At 53.9% G+C, this 19,256-nt stretch overlaps 1 protein-coding gene across 3 annotated transcripts in view; it reads right to left on the bottom strand.

Annotated features, from left to right (window-relative positions):
• Nucleotides 1-19,256, bottom strand: part of ECE1 (endothelin converting enzyme 1) — a 115,883-nt gene that overhangs the window by 47,713 nt on the left and 48,914 nt on the right. The window contains exons 1-3 of one of the 3 annotated variants that reach the window (XM_041765411.1): nucleotides 13,347-13,472; nucleotides 12,368-12,454; nucleotides 4,335-4,476 (exon numbers count right to left, since the gene is read on the bottom strand). In XM_041765411.1, the coding sequence (XP_041621345.1) occupies nucleotides 4,335-4,476; nucleotides 12,368-12,454; nucleotides 13,347-13,463 (346 nt within the window). In that variant the 5' untranslated portion in view covers nucleotides 13,464-13,472. Of the gene's footprint in view, nucleotides 1-4,334; nucleotides 4,477-12,367; nucleotides 12,709-13,346; nucleotides 13,473-19,256 lie in introns of those variants that run through there. The other 2 variants (XM_041765413.1, XM_041765412.1) reach the window with 2 other exon arrangements.

Below are 19,256 nucleotides of genomic sequence, written 5' to 3'. Positions count from 1 at the left end.
TGTCAGGCGCCTCTCAGGCGCCTCCCTAAGGAGGGATGGTAGTCAGTGCAGGTGGACAGTGGGGAGGGCTGCCACATACTACAAGTGTCCCCCACGAATCTGCTTCCTCTGAGCCAGTTCTCATAGGATCTAGGGCAGAGCGGGGGAGGGCTCCTTAAACACCAGTGGCAAGAGGGGCCAACCCCTGCCTCAGTGTTGGTCAGTGGGCTCCAGCAAAGAAACCAAACTGGGTGGCCTTGGCAGTGGCCCAGCCCAAGGTGACAGGAGATCCAGCCTTTGTGACTAAGGACGCAGGCCCAGCCGGATCCTGAGCTGACACAGGCTATGCTGGCTACCAGATACACATTTGTGATCTCATTCAGGCCTCACTGCAGACATCAGAGACAGGTGTGATGCCCTAGTTAAAGGTGGGGAGACTGAGGCTCTGTGTGCATGAACGGGGCTCAGCCACATGGCCGTGAGGGAAGCTGAGCCAGCTCTGGCCTGCTACGGCAACTCTAAGGCCGGGTTCCCTCTATTTATTCTCACTGAGTCTTTGTTGGACACATCGGGGGCGGGTGTGGCCCTTCTGGCAGGTTCAGCATCCCTACTGCACAGAGAGGAGTGTGGCAGGGCAGGGGCCAGAGGCTCTTAGACCCGGGTTCAAATCCCAGCTTTCTGATTCTGGCTGTGGGCCTTGGGCAGCTGACCTCAAGCCTGGGCTTCTCAATCTAGAGGCGAGGAAGCATGGTGGGCCTAATTTCACAGTGATGATGGATGCCCTCATGCCTGGGCCTGACGTCCCCAGGCCAACCTTCAGAAAGCAGGAAAGGATGCACGGTTAACACAGCACAGCGGGGCTGGGGTGGCCTGTGGGCTTTTTAACATCTGATGACAGGCACAAAGTCTGGCACGCTGACGAAAGGCTCAGAGGAGCCACGTGGCGCCACAAAAATCAAGGTAACTTTTTTCTGAGGGGATCGCTTGTTTGGAGCGGACTTTACAACAATCACAAATACTGAGCTGGCAGGCATGAAAGAGAGAAAAGCACTAGCAGGGATATGGTGCCCCTGAAGCTCTCTAGAGGAGATCGTCTCAAGCCGAGCTGCACGGCCCACTCCTCACCTGTGGAATGTACTGGAATCTATGGCGGCAGGTGTGTGTGTGTGTGTGTGTGTGTGTGTGTGTGTGTGTGTGGCTTGGGTGGGGGGAGAGAATTTCTGTGCCCTTTAAAAAAGTCTATTCACTATTATGATAGAACTTCATATTTGGGAAGGGAAAAGAATACCTATTGTTTTTACACAACAAACTGCAGGAAATTGGGCTTGACAAAACCTTGGCTGCTGGGAATGCCCCAAAGAAAGACTGCAAGAGGGTGATCCTCAGGGAACAAGACATGTCAGTAGCGGTGTGCCGGTGTGTGCGTGTGTGTGTGAGAGGGGGAGAGAGGGAGGGATTCTGGTTGTATGATTTTTGAGGTTATCAAAAGGGGACTTGGGTTTAAAAACAGAACAAGAAGCCAGTTTCCAGGAGTTCTGCTGAGGGCCTGATGGAGGCCTACTAAGCGGTTCTCTTAGAGGTCCGCCCAGCTCCCCTCCGTGGGCCTCATCTGTACACGCCGTAAGCACATTTCTTTTTTTTTTTTTTTAATTTTTTAATTTATTTATGATAGTCACAGAGAGAGAGAGAGAGAGAGAGAGAGAGAGAGAGAGAGAGAGGCAGAGACACAGGCGGAGGGAGAAGCAGGCTCCATGCACTGGGAGCCCGACGTGGGATTCGATCCCGGGTCTCCAGGATCGCGCCCTGGGCCAAAGGCAGGCGCCAAACCGCTGCGCCACCCAGGGATCCCCCGTAAGCACATTTCTGTGTCCTGCCTCACTGAGCCGTAGGATGGGGCCCATCCGGTCCTGTCCCCAGGGGTCTGAGGCTGGCTCTCTGTCTGGCTGAGACACAAAGCCTCCACTTCGCTAGGCAAGGCCCGGAGGTGGTGCTTCAATAATAACTGGTTGTTTAACTGCTTAGTGGTTTGTAGATCCTTTACCAGCTATTCCCACCCAGCAAGGGCTTAACACATATTTGATCAATTAATTGTTTCCAGGCGCTCCTCATCTAACATCAAGGTCAGTGGTTTCAAAACTCAGCCCAGGCTCAGACTCCTTGGGGAAACCTCCCCAGACCCTCGTTCCTCGCTGGGCTCCGTGCTAGCTGCCTGGATATGTGCTCTATGAGGACAGACCGGGCTGTGTCATGGCTGGCTCCCTGTCTGCCTCCAGGCTGGAACGGGAGCTCCAGGGCCGGACCAGCACCTTACTTGCATTTCCATTTCCTCTGCCCAGCACTGTCCTTGGCACCTAGCAGCTGTCCAATATGTGTTTGCAGAACAAATGAGTGAGTGAATGAAATGAGCCTCGTCCAGCACTTGGTCACCACCTGCAGAGGCAGAAAGTATTTCTTCCCTTAAGGATGTGCATGGCTAGCCAAGAGGAAGGAACAGCCCCAGATCTAGTTCAGACACTTGTCTGGACAGTACTGGGCCTCAACACTGAGTAAGACACTTAAGAATATTTTCTGAGATAATCTGTTTTACTGCCGCTGTCTGTAAAGCACCTGCAAGTTTCTGGAGAGGGGGTGCAGTGGGAAAGCAGATAAATACATGTTTAAGGGCTGAGACATGACTTTGAGATGGGTCTTTCAGAATCATTGGAGAATGTGCTTTGACCAGCCTGATGTTTGCAGAGGTGTGGCCAATGGCAGCACTGCTGGCAGTCATGAGGTAACTGGCAATTTCTGGGGTGGCCACTGCTTTCCCAGGCCTAGGCAGCCAATGAAGACACATGGTTGGCTCAGGGCTCAGCAGATCCCTGGCCCAGAGTCACCCAGCGGGGAGCGGTCCTTTCATCCCAGTCTAGGCTGAGGAAACCCCTCCTGCACCCCAGAGGGGGCTGAGATAGAGGCCAAAGCAAGACTCCTCCCTGTCGGCCCACCTGTGGGCCCAAGCACTAGGATCCAGCCCTCAGGAGCTCCCATCTAGTTTGTGGGATCTCCTGTGGCAGTCTCAGGGCAACACTGGCTGCTGGGCTGCCTGACACGGGGGATGTAAGGATGACTGAGGTGAGGCCCTGCCCTCTCTCCAGGCCCTCAAACTCCTTCCCCCTCCTGGTCTAGCATGACTACCCGCAGGCCCACAACTTTACAATGGGGAAGGCTCAGTGCAGCCTGGGGTGAATGTTCCCAGATCCCGGAAAGGGTCATAATCTCTCTGATGGGATGAGTGGCCAGGTGACCAGGTCAGTGGGGTTGGACCCTGAGCAAAGGCCCCAGGGCTGCTCCACCAGATGGGCCACCTGCCATTGGAAAGCTAGATGTTGGGGCACAAAAATGTGAGAGATCTTGGAATTGGCTGGACTCCCCATCCTTGTTTAGCTTGGCTCTGCCCTTCCCAGTTCCACAAGTGCCTACTGAACATCAACTCTACACGAGGTACTCGGCTGCATACTCTAGCCAGACACAGAGAGCCAGCCTCAGACCCCCGGCGGCAGGACCAGATGGGTCCCATCTTACTGCTCAACGAGGCAGGGCACAGAAATGTGGTTACAACGCATACAGATGCGGCCCACAGCGGCCAGCTCTTCTAGGGATCCTAACACACACTGGGGTACACCACAACTACAAAGGCAGGTGGGGCCTGCCAGCCTGCATTGAAATCCAGTTGCCCCTTCCCTTGTGCACCAGCCACGTAACCTTGAGCAAGTCACCTAGTCTCCCGGCCTCAGCTTCCTCAGATGTAAAATAGGGCCCAAAGTAACCACACTTCATAGGGTTGCTGTGAGGAGGAAATGAGATTATGTTTGTAAAGAAGAGGTGTAGTATTTGGTCCATGGAAAGTATGAAGTAAACAGAAGCTACGATTGATGGCAGACAGTGCCAGACTGTGGGTCTCATCAGCTCACGTCCTAACAGTAACAGCACCCAGAGCTAATTAAAGAAGTCCTGGTAGGCACCAGATATGTGACAGACATTGTCTCTAATCCTCAGAGCCAGCCCCAAAGGGGGCACCATCTTCCCCATTCACAGTAGAAAAGACACAGGCTCTGGGAGATTAAGTGACTTGTCCAAGGTCACACAGACAATACATTGCTGGGCCAGTGTTTGTTTGGACTCATGTCCAAACCCTCTACACCACCCACGCTGTCCTCCTATGGCTCTGTCCATCTCAGCACCGGGCCATCTGGACCTGGCTCTCTCCTTGGCCCGGGAGGCCAGTCCCAGCTTGATCAGGGAAGCCCTCTGGCACAGGTGGACAGAGCCGAGGGCAGGGGTGAGTCAAGCCCGCGATGAAACCCAGAGGCACCTACTTGTCCGGTATTGAACGCCCAGCGCCGCCAAGCAGGCCACCAGTCCTGCCGCCAGAAGTGCCACCAGCACCACCAGCCGCTTCTCCACCGGCGTCCGCGCAGCCCAGCACCTCTGGCCACTCCGGGGGCTGCGGAAGTTCACCTGCAGGGAAGGAGGCAGGAGGGGCGGGGATGACGTGAGCCCAGGGCCCCCCTTCCCCAGGAGCAAGGGGCTCCGCGGCAGGCCCAGGCCCCGGGGAGCCATCAGGGCCGCCCTCCTGCCTCAGGGGTGGTCCGGTTCCCACAGATCGGTCCTAATCCAGGAAAGGAACCGCCACCCTGCTCAGCAGCTCGGATTAGCTCCTAAACACCAGACTCAAGCAGCTCAACCCAGCCGGACTTGTGTTTTTTGTGTTACCCGATATGGGTAGAAGGAAAAAAAAAGGAACAGCTTTTCCCTGTTTCTCCAGTAAGGAGTTCAAAAAAGAACAGGATGTTTGGGCTTGCAGGCATCCAGTGAGCGTCCAGCTGGGCTCTTCTTGGAGCCCCCACACCGGCGGGCCGGGATGACACAGCCACAGCTCACGCTTCCCAGGCGTGCGGACATCCTTTGCTCATTACCCCTGCCAGTCCTGAGAGGGCTGTGTTACTGGTTCTCTCTACAGATAAGGAAACGAGTTCACGGGTGAGGCCCCTGCCCCTTGTCACACAGCTAAATGGGAGAGCTGAGATTTGAACCCAAGTCTGTGGATCCTGGAGCCCAGCAGGGGATCAGAGACTTGGGTCTGGGAGATGCCAGGGGAGATGCAGTGGAGCGAGCCCTCCATTCAGGCAGGTCCTCAAAGGGAGGAAAAATGTCCCCAGCCGAACAGTCTAGCTAAACAGGAAGGGAGGCACAATGAGAGGAAGTGGAGGGCGTGGCAGGGCCCTCCAGGCCGAGGAGGGACACACTGGCCAACGGCACTCAGAGCCCTCGGCCCAGGCCTCCACACCCGAGGCCAGCTCCGGGCTCGCCTCCATCGCAAGAGGTGCTTCCTGCAAAAGCTGGGGCCGCAGGGCAGGAGGGGTCCCCTGAAGGTGGGGCTCGGCTCAGTGACATCGCAGTCATGTCAGGGTCATGTTGGGAATGCTGAGAGGAAGGCTGACTCCCTGGTTTCAGCTGCTCACAGCCCAGCAGTCAGGGAAGGCTTCCTGGAGCTGGGGAGGCCTGCGCTGGGTCTCGAGGCGTAAGCAGGAGCTGGCCAGGTGAACGGGGAAGGGAAGGGGAGGGGAGGTAAGGTGAGGCTAGATCCTAAGGGACCCCGCGGGGGTGTGGGCGTGCAGCCGGGGTGACCTGGGGGGTCGGGCAGCGGGGAGCCACCAGGGGAGATGAGGAAGCTCAGCCTCTGACCAGCAAGTGCCCCCCACCCAAAGCTGAGGGGTGGCTGTCCCCGGGAGCCAGGTCGCAGCCCTCAGGGAGCCTCACGCTGGCACTTGGGGATCTGAGGTCGGTCCCTTTAGGGAAGGGCACCCTGCAGCCTCGTGGTCCTCACCTCGTACTTTCTGGGCCGGAAATGACTGGGAACTGCCGCACCAGAGAAAGGGGAACACGAGAATGTTTTGTGGAAAAAAAAAATCATGTTCTAAAACCAACAAAAGGAACTTGGGGCCTAGTCATATTTCCGAGGAGGGCCAGGGGGCTCCGATACCTGGACAGCTGTGTCAGGTAGAGGAAAGGTTGCCACTGACCCAAACCCCTTTCCGAAGAACAGTTTAAAAAATGTGAGAAATAGGAAAAACAAACAAACAAACAAACAAACAAACAAACAAAAAGTGAGCAACGAAGCTTCTGCCCACGCTACTGTTGGGAAGTTAAAACTCTGGGCCGGGAGGGCCTGGTGCAGAGTCCACCTGGGGCGGCGCGAGCATGTTCCCAGCCCCGGAAGGTTTCTAAAGCGCTTCTTCCTCAGCATCCATCTCTCCCACAATTCCCCTTGGGAACTGCTATTCAGAGGCGCCCCAGAGGATGTGAGACAGGCACTGACAATACACTCTTCCTGCCACCCTGCCCCTGGCCTGTCTTACCAGCTGCCTCCTCCGAGGGCCCTCATGTCCCCGTATCATGATCCAGTGCCGGGGGACAGGGGGTGACAGGTAAAGAGGCAGGGAGAGGGACCTTGGTTTATGGGGTACCCTCCGCCTGGTGTTGGCTCTCAGAAGCCAGGGAGCACAGCTGTCAGGCCTGGGAAGGCAGGCACACCTCACCTTTTGCATCTGCCGAGGGAGCACCATCCGGGTACAGGGAATCAGGTGAAAGGGGGGGAAAGGGGAGCGGAAGGGAGAAGATGAAAGGAACAGAGGGCAGGAAGAGGAGGCATAAAGGTAGCTAACACTCGAGTGCCTTCTATGTGCGTGGTGCTGCGTTCACTCCATCTTGTTGCTGGATGATGGTACTGTCTTCACGAGGTCCTGCAGAGCAGGTCCCAGTATCAGCTCCAGAAGAAACACAGGAAGTGGGGGAGGAGGGAGAACAGTGAGAAAACCCATGTCTCTCCAGAACCCGCAGCCTCGGCCCAAAGGCTGTGTTGCCCCCGAGGAGCAGAAAGTCAAGCTGAGCCTCATTGTTTAGTGTCAAGCAAACAGATGGTGTTCACTGCAAAAGGGAATCAGAATTAAGTCCGAATTAAATTAGAAATTCAGTTCCTGGAAGAAATGGCAAACAGAATTTGAAAAAAGGGTTTTTAACCTTTGTAATGTTCTTTGCTCAGCTCGTAGGGACTGGCTGAGGGCCTGCTGGTATTTTGACAAGCCTCCTCTGTGAGGGCAAAGGAATCCAGAGGCATCCCCCTGTGGCCGGAGAAGCCCCCCAGAGCCTCTCTGGTAGAAGCCAACCAATTCCTGGTGCAGTGGACAGACCCAGGCCGCCAGGCATTTCTCTCTGAGCCCCACGGTCCCTGCCCTGCCTCCTTCAGAGCATCCAGCAAGATGAGGTCACAGCAAGGGCAGGACACAAGTGGCTTCTCACTTTCCTTTTGGAAACGAGGGCATGTTGATCACCAGAGACTGGTCTACAGCGGCTCCGAGGGTGGGAGGATTAGTGGCAGGCAGCCCACTCTGCCTGTCTCGGGAGAGGTAACTGGGAGTGGCCATCAGCCAAGGAGCAGAGCTCACGCTTGGGAGATGGAGCTGAGAATTACTGTAAATGCTCAGCTCATGGGTGGGCTTAATATCCCATTTATTGTCATGTGAGGCAGAGAGAGAACGAGACCAAAGGGAAAGGATGCCCTCAAAAGAGGGAGGTGGAGAGGGAACAGAGGAGGCAAGACATAGAGCCAAAGAAAGAGAGAGAAACAGAGACAGAGACAGAGAAACAGTTGAGCTGTCCAGCCTAGGGGTTCCCAGGGCTTCCAGAGCCAAGGGAACAAAGCCCTAACGAGGGATAAATATTCGGTTACAGAAGTGAGTGCTTGGCTCACCTAGGCTTACAGCAAGAACGAGTTCTGCAGGCAAGGACGGGACATGGGACACAGCTGCCTGAGGCCCAGGAGATAAGCCTGCTGGGGAGTGGGGCAAAGCCTGGTTTTCAGAGGAAGCAGGGGGCTGGGAGGAGAGGCAGAGGTTCTGGTTGAGCCACTGCCAGGTCCCCCAGCGACCTGGGCTGTGTAGAGAGGCAAACAGGAGTCAGTCTGGCCAAGGGTTTGGCAGGGAGCCCACCCCCTGCAGCCCAAGAGCCTGGCCACCCCATGAGGGCTGGCAGGGAGACCAGGCTGCTGCTTCAAGTCAGCCTCTCAGAGCAGATAGACCATGACAGCTCAGCCTAGTGCAGGACCCTGCCATCATGAAAGGGTTAGGTTGGGGGCACTTTTTCCAGGAAAAAAAAAAAAAAAAGATTATTTATTTATTTATTTGAGAGGGAGAGTGTGAGAAAGAGAGACATATCACAAACTGGTGGGGATGGGTAGAAGGAGAAGCAGATACCCCGCTGAGCTGGGAACCTGATGTGGGACTCAATCCCGGCACCCTGGCATCATGACTTGAGCCGTAGGCAGATGCTTAACTGTCTGAGCCAACCAGGTGCCCCCAGTAAAGATTTTACACAGTGGACTCCCAGCTGAGCAAAACTATAATGTCTTGTCCTCACCACCTCTTCCCTGAGGCCTACCTGTCCCCTGGCCCCCAAGTCTGCCTCTCTTCCAATGACCAACAACAGCCATTAAATAGTACCTGCTGTGGGAGAGGAACTCCTTCCATCCACACAGGAACCAGTCTAGTATTTAGAAGAAGTACTTTCCAGCTCTCTTTGTTTCCCAGGAGGAACACCCAGCTGCCCATGGCATGGGAAAAAGGAGGTCAAAGATCAGCCTTGACTTTATCAAGCCCCTGTATGTGTCTCGCTGGGCCACTTCTGGACCTCAGTCTCTTATCTTTAAAATGAGGAAGCTAGATAAGGTCCCAGGTCTGACCATCTCAGATTCTAGAAGAATTCAAAAGCCAGGAGTATAAGGCTCAAACAGGTGGAGTAGCCCAAACAGCCTCCTGGTGAGCACAGAGCTCTTCTTAAAGTACTAAGTGGTCACATCCCTGAAATCACTCTTGAAGGACACCCCTGTGTGTGTCAGAGAGGGAGGGGATGAGAAAAAAACACCACTAAGATGAAATATCCCAGCTTTCCCTTCTCTTGAAGAAGTTCATTTTTACAAGCAACAGGATGAGTCTCAAAGGCTTTGGTAGCAGTCATGGCCACCTGCTCCCCAGCTTGGGCTGCAGGTATCACCTTAGCTGATTCCCTCTGAGCCACTGAAATGGTATGTGCTGGGGGCTGTTGGCAGGGGGGGGGGGTGCAGGCAGCTGGTGTGAGCAGAGCAGAGGCTCCGGAGCGCAAAGCGGTTATATTTAGGGCATTGCTGAGACCTCCCGCCTGGTGAGTCACAGTAATAATCCCAACAGCAACGAAATCCATTTTCTGTGCACCATGCACAATGTTTTCACTTACACAGCCTCATTTCAATCTTTGCAACAATTGTTGATTAATAATATTATCCCCATTTAACAACAACAAAAAAAGCTGTTTACGTGATCTGCTTTCAGGTTTCACAGGCCATCAGAGGCCAGGCTGAGGCCTTGGGGTTATCTGGCTTTAAATCTGGCGGTCGGTCTGTAGTGACTAATTTTAGTGGATCACAATTAACTTGGGCCTAAATCTGAGAAAAAGGAAAAGAAAAAGCCTTTAAGGTGCAGCACCCGTAGAGTGTGGCTCCAGCTAAATGTGGTACCTGCTCAGCATTATTTGATAATGAAGCTGGCAAATTTGGTGGAGAGATGGAGGTTTTCATTTACTGGTATTGGTATGATTGATTAACTTTGGAGTTCCAGAACCAGTGGGCTTCAAAATCATGAAAAATCAAGTAGCTTATTTTTATAGTTGCCTGTAAAAGAGGGAGATCTGGGGGAGGGGATTGAGGGGCCACTTTAAAAATCTTAAATTTGAAGAAGCAGTTGCATTTCTAGCATCAGTCTATAGGAAATTATCCAAATGCTAAACGATGGTTACCTACAATTTTAGTTACTGGGCCTATTGTCCAACCTTAGCATACTGAGTACATATATTTTTATACACTGGTACTGTGAAGCACTATCACTTTTTTACATTCATTTATTTAGGGAACCTCTATGGCCAACATGGGGCTCAAACTCACGACCCCCAGATCAGGAGTCACATGCTCTACTGACTGAGGCAGCCAGGCACCCCATGGCATTATAATTTTTAATGGCAGCATGTTTTGGGAGTTTTTAAACAACAAGAAAAATGCTCATGAAGTGGCATTAAATGAAAAAAAGCGCAGCACATCATGTACTTAAGAGTGAGCTCAATTATGTTTATAAATATACATGTGCAAATGTGGAAAACCAGAAGGAGTTATCTCCAAGTGGTGGGATTACAGTTTCTTTTAAGCCTTTTTTTTTATACTTGACTCTTTTTTTTCCCCCACAAATAAGCATGTAACATTTTTATACTGGGAGGAAAAACACTCCCATGATTTAAAACAGAATTAACAGAAAACTCTGCTTCTTAATAAGGTGAACAAGTTCTAGAGTCAAAGTTCACACTTGCTTTGGGGAAGTCACGGAGGCTCAAGGGAAGTCAGATTGGGTACCCAGAGAAATGCCCCCAAGTCCTTGGGGCAACCTTTTTGGCTTTGCCTGTATAAAAAGTGGACAATGTACCCAGTTTGGCAGATTGGTGTAGAAACAGCAACACTGTGCTCCAAAATACATGACAGCCCCGTGACCACCGGAACATCCCTAACCTCTCTGAGATTCAGCTTCATCATCTGTAACATAGCCACGGGGCCCTTTCCTCATGGGTCATAAAAACAATAATCCTAGCAGGCCCCATAAGAGGCACTACATTTACTTTTTCTAACTCCCATTTTAGAGATGAAAGAACTGTGCTTTTAGTGATTAACCAGCTCACCCAAGACCGTGAGCAGAGTCAGAATTCACACCGGGGACCCCAACTTCAGAGACTGGGCTGCTTCCACTCTGCTGAGAGCCCCAGGGCAGAGGAACACACTTAGTGACATGAAAAAGGCTATCCCATGTGGGTTACTGTCATGGTATGGTGATGACAACATGGCCTATTATTTTGTTGTGAATTCTGAAATGCTTTTGTGCTGATATATTTAGAACCTTCTGTGCAAGATGACACTGAAAAGATTGCTGATTAGATTCTGTTTTGATTTGCGAAGGGAAAAGTGCCTGCCACAGAAATCTAATTTCCTGCTGGATTTAGCCTCTCAAGAAGGGTCCCAGGGAAGAGGTTCTAGACAGACTGGGTCGATCTCTCACTCCCAGATTTCTAGCTCTGCGACCTAAGGCGAGTTGTATCCCCATTCAGACCCCCGGTTTCCTCATGGGAACAGTAATCCTTACAGCTCATGGGGGTGGTCCTGAAAGTTAAGGGAGATGAGATGGGTAAGGGTGCCATACCCCGGTGGGCAGACCACTTGGAGTCGGGAGTTCAGATGTCCCTGGGCCCGGAGGAAGGACTCCATCAGTGCTGCTTTCCTTTACTGGTATTATTATTCCAGCTTCTAAGAGGTATGCCTGAGTAGGGTTGGGCCTGGCAGCCTGAGTTTCCACGCGCCCTAAGCTTATCCTCTGGGTGAGTTGTGATGTGGTGTCAGTTCACCGGGTGGCCCCAACCCGTTCCCCAACGCCTCCCTTGGTCATCTTGGCAGAAGTCCTCCTGGACTGAGATGTCCTGCTCCTCTCTCTGTGCTGGTTTCTCAGGAGCCAGCTCAAGGGCCCCCCTGGGGCCCCTGACACTTCCAACTCCCTCCCCCCCACCTGCCTGGGTGCAAACCCCAGCAGGGCTGAGCTCCCATTCAACACTGTCCCAGCTCAGCCCTGCAGGGAGAGAAGAGCAGGAAGCAGCTGTGCTCACTGCTCTGCCACAAGGTAGGGAGGCGGTGGCATGTGTGAGTCCCACCGGGTGACAGACTCTGGGGAGGGGAGGAATTGGGTTTCATGAATAGGCTGCAGAGGGACAGGGAAAAGGGTGGGTGGTGCAGAAGATGGCAGGAAATTCAGGTACTGGGGGCAAAGGGAAGAATGGGGTCACGCCCACCAGAGCGGGTAACCAACCATCCTGGTTTGCCCAGAACTGAGGTTTCCCGGGACACAGAGTTTTCCACGCTAGAACTGGGACAGTTTTAAACTCTGCCATTATTGGGCTGTGTGACCCTGGGCAAGTCCCCCAGCACTCAGGGGCTGCCTTGCATGGGAAAGGTAACCGGTCCCGTTCGTTCGGTTCTGTAGGGCGCTTCAGCTCTGCCAAGGGGCTCTAGTCCCATTAGCAGGTGGCAGGGGACTGGGGGACAGCCAGGGCTGGGGAGGGCCCCGGGGGGAGGGAGCCCAGCACCTCGGAGGTGCTAGGGCCCCACGGAGCCCAGAGCGGGGCGGCAGGGGGGGGGCCCTCCCCGGATGGGGGAGGGGTGGGGGGAGGGAGGGGGAGGGGTGGGGGGAGGGATGGGGGATGGGGGCGCCGCAGCGCATGCCCGGCCGGGTCCTACCTGCAGGCCGTTGGGGTACACCTCGCCCTCCGACAGCGAGTCCACCAGGTCCTCCTCGTCCAGCGTGGCCCGCTTGTAGGTCGACATCTGCAGAGCCAAGTGCAGCACGGACTCCCTCAGCGCCTCCATGGCTCCCGGGCGAATGGGGAGAAGGGGGAAGCGGCCCCGGCGCCGCCGCGCGCCCCGCCCCGGCCGGGACACCGAGACCGGCCCAGGACCGGCCCGCGGGGGAGGGGGGCCGCCTCCCTCCGCCCCCTCCCCGCATCCCTTATGCAACGCGGCGCCCCAGCCCCCGCCGCAGCCCCAGCCCCAGCCCCAGCCCCAGCCCCCGCCGCAGCCCCAGCCCCAGCCCCCGCCGGCGGCCACCGCTCCGCATGCTGCGCCCCGACGCCCGGCCCCGGCCACCAAGGCCACCGCGACGGGCGGGCCGGGGCGGGGCCTGATGGGCCGCGGGGAGGCCCGGGACCGGGAGGGTGGAGCCCCCCCCCCCCCGCCCCCCGCGGCAGCCCCTCCTCCCGGGAAGCCCGAGTCTCCCATCAGGGGGCGCTGCCAGGTAGCGGGGGTGGGGATGAGGCTCCTGCCCCTAACTTGGACCACACCTGTCAAGAGAGAGGTCCCCCTCCGCTCCCCCCTCCAGGGGTCCTTAGGTGCCTCAAGTAAGTCTCCCCGTCCGCGCTAGAAAGATTGCGGTGGGGGGAGGTGGGATTAAAAAAAAAAAAAAAGCAGGTGTCTCCTGTCTCATTTCCCCCTTCCTCTTAGCCTTCCTCTTTAAGGCAGAGCATTTCAGAAGATTCCGGAGGCTCAGGGCTAGTCAAACACCAGGAAGGTGACCCATCCCTCCACCTTCAGTCTCAAGGGGCAAGGGGGCCAAGCAGGTGCCCTCTCCGCAGCAGCTGGGATCCGGGCTGGAAAAGCAGGCCGGCTCAGATGTGGGGCGCTCAGGTGGGGACTCCAGGTACCCAGCGCTCTGCCTCCCCACCTCCGAGAAGTCTAATCCAGAAGTTTCCCAAAGGACCCGCCACTTCCAGTGGGATCTGGAATCCCCTGCGTTTATACAATTTGCAGCTTCCTGCAGCGCACGTCTGTTCATTCCCATATTTGGTTCCCACGGCCACACACATGTGTGCAGGAACTGGCTCAGAGGGGTGAGGTGGCTGCCTGGGGTCACAGCGACAGCTCCTGGCGGCCTCCTGCTTCTGCTCTGGCCCTCTCAGCGCCCAGACCGAACCTTTAAAAAGAAATTCTGATCTTGCTATTCTCTTGCTTGAAACTCTGCAAGGACAGTCCCTTTACCCATCCACCCATGGCTCCTGCCCACCCCTGACCCTCATCTCATGCTGCTCCCCACCCCACTCACTCAGGCCCCAACTTCTCTGGCCTTCACTCAGTTCCTCAGATTCTCAAGTTTCTCCCCTCCCTCAAGATCTTTACAGCTGCTATCCCCTCTATCTGGAACATTCTTTCCTCATCTCTACTCCTCCCGTGGCCAGTTCCGGCTTCAGAACCCAGCTTAAATCACCACGTCCTCCAGTGTCCCGACTGCTTTAAGTAGCCCCTCAAATTCTCTGTTATACACTCCATTTTTCCTCTTATGGTATTTTTTTTTTTTAAAGATTTCACTTACCTATTTGACAGAGAGAGAGAGAGAGAGAGAAAGAGCGTGCACAAGCAGGGGGAGCAGCAGGCCGAGGGAGAAGAAGAACCAGATGCTCCACTGAGCAAGGAGCCCAACATGGGGCTTTATCCTAGGACCCCGGGACCATGATCTGAGCCAAAGGTGGACACTTAATTGACTGAGCCACCCCTGTGCCCCTCCCTTTATGGTACTTACTGCAGTCTGTTGTTATTTTGTTTTATGTTGATCCCTTCCCCCACCCCACAAGCATTATGAGCTTTACCAGGGCTGGGACCCCGCCTGCACAGAGAATCTCCATCATCTCGCATGCTGTAGGTGCTCAACACACAGTTAAAAATCAATGATGGAACCAGTGGAGGGAAAGTGAAATTTACTCTGGGGAAGTGCCCTTAAGTCCTTCACAATCTAGTTTTGCAATGTCCGAGGACAAAGGAAACCCATCTGCCCTGGGGGAGGTGGGGTACATGGGAAGAATTTTCATTCTGGGGTCTTGTGCCCCATTTCCCGTGGATAAAGGCCTTCCCGTTACCCACTGGAGACAGAGAGAAAGGACTCCAATGCTTCTTCACTTCACGCTGGGTTACAGCTGGACTTTTTCCTAAGTCGGGACACTCGGTTACACTAAGTAACAGGTGTCAACCACCCAAGGAAAAGACCCTTGAAAAAGAAGTTCAATTCACCACACAGCTTCCCAGCCTGGCACAGTAGCTGCTACTTCCAAGACACCTAAGAGGTATGAGGCATTTGTCAGTTTTCTTACCTCCATCATCCCATTTAAGCCTCCTCGCCCTTCCCTCTGAGTAAGTATTATCGGCCCCTTTTACAGAGCCTGAAACTGAGGCTCAGGCAAGTAACTTGCCTGGGTGCAGAGGCAGCAGGCTCCTTCCTCCTCCTGCCTCATTTCAGAGATCACCCCTTCTAGGAAGTTCTCCTCACCATCCTCCAGGCCAGGCCAGTGATGCGTCCGTCCCGCCGCAGCCCGTTTGTGGATGGATGATGAAGGAAGCCCACATACCTCTCAAGCAGACAGCCGGTCAGATGGAGAGCTGTTTATTTTTCAGCACACAAAAGATGAGGTGCCCCTCCTAACTGAACCCATCTCAGACGTGGAAGTGGCGTGGCTGGCTCAGCGAGGAGCGCAGAGGCCCCAGTCGGTGAGTGAGTGCCACTCCGACAACAGCAGCAGCCCTATATTTGTACCCACCCAGAGCCCAAAGGGACCTTCCATTCCCTGTCTTGTGGGTCCCCACACCACCTGGGGCCTCCGCCTCGGCAGGGTATCACTTCCATGTCATAGGAGAAGTGGGAGGGCGCTGGGCAAGCAGAAATGTCTGTGCTGCCTGACAAAATGCATCCCTCCTGACCCCAAGATGTGCTGCCGGACAGCAACCATCACCTCTACTTTCCCCATGAGAAGCGGGAGGATGAGGGACGAGGTGGGACTCGATACCCCCCCCCCGAGCCGCCCAGGCCGCCTGGCTGGAGCGCAAGAGGCCCAGAATGTGAATGTCTCCGAGAACCCCAGCCACACAGCTAGGAAGTACTGGAGCCAGGCCTCGAACCCGGGTCCTGCGGAAGGGGGAGCGAGTTCTTCTGGTGGGGCCCTCAAGGAGTCCAGGCACCGAGCTGGTTGGGTGGCCTGCGCCCATTCTAACTGCCTGGTTTGCAGTGTGGGTGTCACTCCTGACCCCACGAGCTTTAGGGAAAGGAGACATAGCTGCTTTGGGGGCACTCTGCCCTGATCCACTTGTTCCGCCCCCGGCCCCTCGGAGCCTGATGCCCACAAGAAGGTGGAGACCAAGCATGGAGAAGTGAGAAGCACAGCTCGGCCCCAGGCCCCAGGCCCCTGGCTGCAGAGAGAGAAGGTGATGAGAACCAGAGGCGGGTGTGACGGTCCCTGCTCTGGAAACCCCACCCAGTGGAACTCAAAGGCCTGGGTGAGCAGAAATGAGAAATATTAGAAATGCTTCCATGTTTCTGACAACAAAGGCCTCTGGCCCAATGACACCTGGACGTGATCCTATGTGCAGTGCTGCGTTAGTCACCCAGATGGACCTTGCCGGGGCTTTGCCCAAGGCGGGGGATCTTCAAGGAACCCTGGAGCCGTGTCAGAGGCAGGAAGGGCAGTCCCCAGTGAAATGTGCAGGCCTGTGACTCCTTGGCCACACCCTCCGAGCTATTTTCACGTGGTTTCTAAGCCTGGGCTCCGTCAGTTCCTGCCTTGGGGGTTTGTGACCGGCTGGGATCCGTAAAGTCCTCAGGGGTCACTTCACATGCACCCACATCATATGTGAGTCCGTTATTGTTATTCAACAGGCACGTAAGAGTGGGTAAAAGCTCTAGATCCGAACCTCAGTTCAGATGCCCAGGGTGCCACTTCCCAGCTGTGTGACCTGGCCAAGTGACAGCCTCTCTGTGCCTCAGTGGTCTTGTCTGGAAAATGGGGATGATCATCACAGTACCTCCCTCCCAGGACTGCTGTCCTACTTCAGGGAGTTAATACGGATGAAGACGAAGTGCTCAGAGCCGTGCTGGGTGCACGGCGCGTGCTCACTGTTAGCTGTTCTTCATTATCACTTACAAACAGCAAGGCTCAAAAACCTTCCACCGATCCCCACCACTGAGAGAACAGACTCCAAACTCCTCCCTCTCCGGGTCCACCCTCCTTATGCCCCTCAGGTGTGTAGTCGTCACCCTACCCTGACCCAGACCCGCAGGGGTCGACCACTCAGTGGGAGTCCATGGGGTCCCTGATGCACATCAGGCCTGTGCTGCAAGCTGAGGGGGGTGGCTCCGGGTAGGACTTGGCCTCCACCCCCAAGGGACTAGAGGCTCATAGCCCCCTCCCCACCACTGCTCTCTATCTCTGGCCTACCTCTTCCTCCACGAAGCCCTCCCTCCTTCCTTCCCCGTGGTGTGCCCCCCGTGTGGCACCTGCAGTACATTCAGGCCTTGTCTGGGCATCTCTAGCCCTCTGGGATGGAGAGGACCTGGGGGTGGGCAACAATCATCTTGCTACTATCCAGCCCTGGCACCCAGTGCACAACCTGGCATATAGATAACTAGTTAATTTGTATTCTGGGTATTCACCAGGGCGTAAGCACCTGTGACTTCAACAAAGAAGAAATAGTAGAGTTTATTTTTTAATTTTTAAAAGAGATTTTATTTATTTGACAGAGAGAGAGAGAGAGAGAGAGAGAGAGCGCAAAAGCAGTGGGAGGGAGAGGCTGACTCCCTGCTGAGCAGGGAGCCCAACATGAGGCTCGATCCCAGGATGCCAGGATCACGACCTGAGCCGAAGGCACTCAACCGACTGAGCCATCCAGGCGCCCCAAAAATAGAGTTTAGTTGCTTCGTGGCAATCACATAAAATCAAATAGAACAACTTCCGGCAAAGGACAAGAGAGTAAAAATATGGCTATAACTCCTGAAGATGGTACCACACGACATTTATTATTACTATTATGTCATCTATTATTACATTACTCAGCTTTTAATAGGAGAAATTTCCGTTTGATTAATTTCTTTTTAAATTTATCACAATGTTCCTAAAGGGACGAACTGCTTCTTTGCTTTTTGATAATAGGAATCTCAGGAATTGGCCCAGATCCCTTTTCTCTTTGGCTGCCAGGAAACTGACAGCCAAATCAGAAACTCTTTTATGGGCACTTCCTTAGTCTTTTTTTTTTTTTTTTAAGATCTATTTATTTATTTGTTCATGATAGACAGAGAGAGAGAGAGAGAGAGGCAGAGGCACAGGTGAGAGAGAAGCAGTCTCCATGCCAGGAGCCCGACGCGGGACTCAATCCCGGGACTCCAGGATCGCGCCCTGGGCCAAAGGCAGGCGCTAAACCACTGAGCCACCCAGGGATCCCCAACTTTCCTGGTCTTTATGTTCAGCTTTTTCCTTGTCCACATTTTTCGGTCTGTTTTAACTGATCCTGATTTTCCATTTCTATTGCATATTATTTTATTAAGTAAATAAAATTCATAACCCATCATGAAACCTTTGCAGAATAAAGAAAGTTAGAAGCAACCCGTAGCAGGAATGCCCCTTCCCTAACCCCCTCCCTAGGGAATGCAGTGTCAAGGTACCTATTCAGTAGTGAGGATGAGGTGGTCAAGACACACTTGGGCCCAACCCCAGGTTCCTGGGCCCACGTCATTTCCCCTCTGGGACCTCATTTTGTGTCTCTGCAGAAAGGCTTGCTGTGGACTGTCTGGGATAGTGCACCACATCCCAGCCCCAAGTGAACCCACTTCATCCCTGCTTCTCTTTATTTATTTTTTAAAAGACTTTATTCATGAGAGACACAGAGAGAGGGGCAGAGACACAGGCAGAGGGAGAAGCAGGCTCCATGCAGGAAGCCCGACATGGGACTTGATCCCAGGACTCCAGCATCACGCCCCGGGCCGAAGGCAGAAGCTCAACCGCTGAGCCACCCAGGTGTCCCTCTTTATTTTCCTCTACCACCTTTCCCATTTACTTCTGTCCTCATCCATATTTCTTTCCTTTTTTCTTTTTACTTAAGTAGGCTCCATGCTGGGCTTGAAAGTGGGGCTTGAACTCATGACCCTGAGATCAAGACCTGAGCTGAGACTGAGCGGAGCATCAGATGCTTAACCAACTGAACCACCCAGGTGCCCCTGCCCTCCCCCCATATATCTGATCTTGGCCTTCATTCAGGAAACACTGGCCTGACTCTGGCTGTGCTGCTGTGCTCAGGAAAAAAATAACAGACTCCCTGCCTATCAAGGTTCACATCAACAGCGATAAGTCCAGTGTGAGAGTAGGTACGCTTGATATGTGACAGAAGTAGTACTTTACCTCTGTGGCCTCCTGCCCCAGAGCATTTACCCCAGGCTCATAAGGAAGAAAACAGCAGACAAATCCTGATGAAGAAGCATTCTACAAAACACCGGACAGTATTCCTCAAAACTGTCAAGGTCATCAAACAAGACAAGTCTGAAAAACTGTCACAGCCAAGAGGAGTTAAAAGAGACATGACTCTGAATGCAATGGAATGTCCTAGATGGGATCCCAGAACAGAATAGGGACATTAGGTAAAAATGAAAGAAATCTGAATATAGATTTCATTTAGTAATCACGTATTAGTATCAGCTCATCAGTTGTGACAAATGGCCCATTTAAGATGTTTCTAAAAGGGAAGCTGGGTGTGAGACGTAAGGGAACTCTCTGAACCACTTTCTCAATAATGCTATAAATCTAAACTGTTCTATAATAAAATTTTC

Source organism: Vulpes lagopus, chromosome 8, assembly GCF_018345385.1.
Source record: "Vulpes lagopus strain Blue_001 chromosome 8, ASM1834538v1, whole genome shotgun sequence".
Taxonomy (NCBI): domain Eukaryota; kingdom Metazoa; phylum Chordata; class Mammalia; order Carnivora; family Canidae; genus Vulpes; species Vulpes lagopus.
Note: the sequence above shows the minus strand (reverse complement) of the source record. Positions and strands in the feature narration are given on the sequence as shown.